We start from the raw sequence: 5225 nt of genomic DNA on the forward strand, positions 1-5225 counted from the left end.
AGAGCACCAATTGGGGGCTTTTCTGCCGCTCTTGCAGTCATTTCCTTTATTTTTTGTTTCTATCCACCTCTGGTCTTTGAAAATAGGTCAAGATCATGCAGGGCTCATTTTAGCCATACAAGCCAAAATAAGCCTTCGATAGGTCATGTAAAAAGAAATTTTAGACAGAAATTTTTTCTCCAATAACACAAACCTTTCATGTCATCAATCTCTGTATCCAAGGAGGCACTTTCAGTTGCAGCAAGTCATTCCAATGTGGAATGACTAATCCTGAATCCTTAACTTTTCTAATCAGATGTGATGAAAGAAAAATACTCACTCACTCTCACTCACACACTCACTCACTCACTCACTCACTCACTCACTCACTCACTCACTCACTCACTCACTCACTCACTCACTCACTCACACACACACACACACACACACACACACACACACACACACACACACACACACACACACACACACACACACACACACACACACACACACACTGAATTTTTAAAAATCTTAATTTCAGACAAGGTAGCCACAGGCATAGAGGGATGGGGGGAGGAAGAGGACCCTGGCGGAAGCAGCAGCTCAGACGGTGAACAAGTGAGCCACATGAGGAAAAACAAAAAGAAAAAAGGATCGGGAGGATTTCAGGTAAGTCTTGTTTCTTTTTTTGTTTTGTTTGCTTCTCTTATGGTATTTATTTATTTACTTTGTTTATTTAAGCATTATTATTTTCATAAGTTGTAACAAGGATTTTTTCTTCCTTTCTTTTTCTGTCTTTCGTTCTTCTTTCTTTCTTTATATTTATTCCTTCTGGACTTCATTTTCTTTCTTTCTTTTTATTTTATTTTCCCCCCTTAACTACCTTCTTGTCCTGACTCACACACACTCTCATCTCAGTCATTCTGTGAGTGTTTGATTTGGTTTCCCTGCTTAACATCTTTGTTCTTGTCGGAAGTGTAAGAGAGACACTAATTTCTACTTCATGTTGCAGGTGATGGGCCTAAGTTCACCTGTCTTTAGAGGAATCATGAAAAGAGGCTACAAGATCCCAACTCCCATCCAGCGTAAGGTACGTAAAATTGTAGTGTCTCATGTCATGATAATATTCTTGTCATGGAGTTGTTTGAACTAAATCCACATTAGCAAAAATGACTATGCTCCTCGCTCTAGGGGGAAGTAAAGAGAGCTCCCCTAATATGACTTAGTTTCTTTGATCATTTCTGTATTCCCCTTCATTCATCAATCAAATAATTAATTCTGCCATCATCTTTTTTCTAGAGATTCTAAATCCTCCTTTTGTCTCTCCCTCTGTCTCTCTCTTTCTCTAGACATTGCCCGCAATCCTAGAAGGTAAGGATGTTGTTGCTATGGCCCGAACTGGAAGCGGAAAGACTGCTTGTTTCCTGATCCCCATGTTTGAGAAGCTGCTGAAGAGTAACCACAGTGTGCTGACAGGGCCAAGGGCACTCATCCTCTCCCCAACGCGAGAACTGGCACTGCAGGTACGTATGCCACACTTCCTATAGAAAAGGGAGAATATAGATGTGGATGTCGATATGGATATACAGGGGTCCTCCATTTACAACAGTCTCAACTTCTGACATTTCGTGGGTACGATGGTAGAAATCATGTGCAATATTTACTGTTTTTCTTCCATGTGTTCCTTTAGCTCTAGTTGATTCTCTGTATGTCATAAAAGTGTCTTGTTATGATTTAGATTATGACTTTAATACATGTTTTCATACTGTATTAGCATAGGTGAGTGACTTCGGTGCTTGTATATGTACATACGTGTACTGTATTTAAGCATGTTTTGACTGTCAATTTCGGGTTACAACACCATTGTAGGAACGGATCTCTGTCGTAAGTTGAGGACGCCCAGTACACACATATACATGTATGTGTTTGTGTATATATATCTGTGGGTGTGGGTGTGGATGGGTGGTTTTAATGAAGTAAGAGGTGTTTCCCTCCACTTCATCTTGGGTATGGTTCACATAAATTGGGTATGTTTTTACAACCTAAACATTGTGGTTAGGGGACAGACTGGCTGACCATTCATGAAACATAGAATATATGAATATTAGTTATAGAAGCAGTTACATACATAGTGATTCAGAACAACCATTTTATAAGAAACATTTTGAGTATAAACATGACATATTTGTACATAAAGACATCAGAATAAAAGCATGGAAAATGTATGCGAACAATAAAGGTTGGATTAGCATATTCTTCAGTCACTTCATCAATGTCATCTCGTTCGGGGCGCAGGGCACTTTGGAATTTTGTGAAATTAACAGCACATGACTCTTGTGGTTTGCGAGGCAAGAGTTATGAGGGGAGCAGGTCACTAAATTGTGTGTGTGTTTTTATACATTATTTATTTCCTTGTCTCTTTCTTTTGTTGGTTGTTTTATCAGATTTCCAGAAAGTAATCAATTTTATATTTTTTGTCAGTTAATTATTACCTAATTTGATACAGACACATAATACAAGGTCACAGTTACTCTAATATTTTATTATCTTTTACTTATTTCTAGACTCTCAAATTCACAAAGGAGCTAGGCTTTTTCACACGTCTCAAAGCCATCGTGGTTGTTGGAGGATACAACATGGACTCCCAGTTTGCTGCCATGCACGACAAGCCTGATATCATTATTGCCACTCCCGGAAGGTAGGTTGGATGGTCTTGAAGAAGGCATAGAGGAATTTATTACCTCCCCCTCCTGGACAGGACTAATGATACTAGACAAAATTTAGTTCTACCCAACCAACAATATTCTGTTATGGTACATGTAGTGTTTTGATTAATACAGCCAGAAGTGTAGTGGGTCATTGGCAACCCAGCTAACATGCAGTGGCCGTCGCTCCAGTCACAACCACAGCCTTTTCACTGATTTTCTGATGCACATAACTTGGTTTCTCACAGGTCCCCCACAATCTGTTGGGATGAGGAGATAGGCATAACTCAAAAACCTAAAAATGAGTTACAAGCTCAATCAAAGGACTAAATGGATCACCAAAAAACTATAGGGCAACAAAAATTGTTGGTTGGATGAAACTATAAATTGACTATAATATTTTGGTGCAAGAGAAAGAGATGTAAGGTATGCTGCAAAGGTATAGATTGCAGGGATTCTTCTGTATGCCATAGGTCTGTCATGGCATACAGAAGGGTTAGTATTTGCATAATGTATTAGCAGTATTTTGTCGTATGTTAGGGTGATTGTTTGTGAAAGAGATTGGGGATTAATATGCAGGAAGTTTTGTTATTCAAACTAAGATATTTTTTTTTAGTACAAGATCCTCTCCAGCCTCCTCCGTTACCTTCTTTCCCTCTCCCTTCTCTTCCTTCTCCTCCTTGTTCCTCCTACTTCTCAAGATCATTGTAATAAGAAAAATATTGTTCTCGCTTTTTAGATTGGTCCATCTTTGTGTCGAGATGAGCTTGAAGCTGGAGACCATAGAGTATGTGGTTTTTGATGAGGCTGACAGACTCTATGAGATGGGCTTTGCAGAGCAGATCAATGACATTATTAGCCGTCTCCCTGAAGTTCGCCAGACACTCCTCTTCTCAGCTACACTCCCCAGGCTTCTGATCAACTTCGCAAGGGCTGGTCTGAATAATCCTGTGCTGATTCGGTGAGTGTCTTATAGGTGATAAGACTTGTTGGTATTGTAGATGATTTCACTCACAGAAAAAAGGAATTAGTTGCTTTTGTTTAGTATTTTCTCTCTGATTATTCCTGCAATTGTTTGTCTTGATCTTCATCATCATCATTGCTTTCTTTCTCCACCATAAATCAGTTCCTGTTTTGAAAAAGACTTTACTGGAAAATTATTCATAATTGGAAAATCCTTCCGTCTAGACATTGTGTATTAGTTATTACCTATCTTGATATATCACTGTTTACACTGTCACTGATGATTACTTGTTTCTTGAGCATTTCCCTTCTCGACTTCGAAGACACAGTTGATGAGTATCGTGACACCTACAAGGCATGATTGCAGTAATCCTTATTTTCCTGACAGATTGGATGTGGAACACATACTCTCAGAAAACCTGAAACTAGCTTTCTTCAAATGCAATTCAGAAGACCGGCTTCCCCTGTTGTTCCATCTCCTTCAGAATGTCATAAACAGCAGGGAGCAGTCTGTCATTTTTGTGGCCACCAGCCATCACGTTGAATACCTCCAATCGGTGAGTTTTCTGGCATTTTCCTTTATTTTATTTAGAGAGAGAGAGGGGGGGGGGAGGAGCAAGGGAGCACGAAAGAGAGAAAAGTACGTTACCCAAACATGCCCAACTCTTGTAGAGTATATTACACTCAATAGACCCCCTGGGTAAGATATTTACAATTGTGTTCATATTATCTTTGATATCATTTCTCCAATTCCCTCTCTGAAAGGATCTATATATTGACATTCCATTACATAGTGTTTCAAGTTATGCCCAAGTCTTTCTCCAGATACTCAAAACTTTTGAAGTGTCTTATTAGAAGGCAGCACTCCCAAGGGAATTTAAAGAGAGAGGAAGTGTGTGTGTGTGTGTGTGTGTGTGTGTGTGTGTGTGTGTGTGTGTGTGTGTGTGTGTGTGTGTGTGTGTGTGTGTGTGTGTGTGTGTGTGTGTGTGTGTGAGAGAGAGAGAGAGAGAGAGAGAGAGAGAGAGAGAGAGAGAGAGAGAGACAGAGAGAGGAGAGTGGGTGAGTGAGTGAGTGAGTGTGTGTGTGTGTGTGTGTGTGTGTGTATGTGTGTGTGTGAGAGAGAGTGTGTCTGTGTGCGTGTGTGTGTCTGTCTGTCTGTCTGTCTGTCTCTCTCTCTGTGTGCATGTGCACGTGCATATGAATGCTTACTTGCATGTGTTCATGCATACTGGTGGAGCAATCTGATTATAAATAAAATAGTTAATCAAGTGATAAAGGACTGGACTCGTTTGATACATGACTTTCCTTTTTTTCCAGGTCCTGGATTTGGCTGGCTTCTCTGTCACCTATTGTTACTCCTCCCTGGACCCGGCAGCAAGAAAGATCAACATCGCTAAGTTCCAAACAAAACAGGTAATTAAAGTTTTTCTTCAGTAGAATTACAGTGGGAGAAAATGATAATGGTTTTTCACTCATGGCAGTTAGATGGCAAGATCTTAACCCATTGGCGCCGGGTGTCACGTATGTACATGCCATGGCTGTTGTGGACGAAATGCCGGGGGCATCATGCCATGC

The 5225-nt window shown here is 40.1% G+C and overlaps 1 protein-coding gene across 1 annotated transcript in view; it reads left to right on the forward strand.

The window, feature by feature from the left end:
• The window catches only part of LOC113826295 (ATP-dependent RNA helicase DDX54), a gene marked incomplete at its 3' end in the record, with an annotated part of 6700 nt that extends 1637 nt beyond the window's left edge, over positions 1 to 5063 (forward strand). Inside the window, 7 exon segments of the mRNA XM_070135144.1 lie at positions 524 to 651; positions 995 to 1072; positions 1332 to 1505; positions 2547 to 2680; positions 3427 to 3648; positions 4039 to 4207; positions 4968 to 5063. Of these exon segments, the coding sequence (XP_069991245.1) occupies positions 524 to 651; positions 995 to 1072; positions 1332 to 1505; positions 2547 to 2680; positions 3427 to 3648; positions 4039 to 4207; positions 4968 to 5063 (1001 nt within the window).
• Between the last annotated feature and the right edge of the window lie 162 nt (positions 5064 to 5225).

This window comes from Penaeus vannamei, chromosome 20 (assembly GCF_042767895.1).
Source record: "Penaeus vannamei isolate JL-2024 chromosome 20, ASM4276789v1, whole genome shotgun sequence".
NCBI classification, from domain to species: domain Eukaryota; kingdom Metazoa; phylum Arthropoda; class Malacostraca; order Decapoda; family Penaeidae; genus Penaeus; species Penaeus vannamei.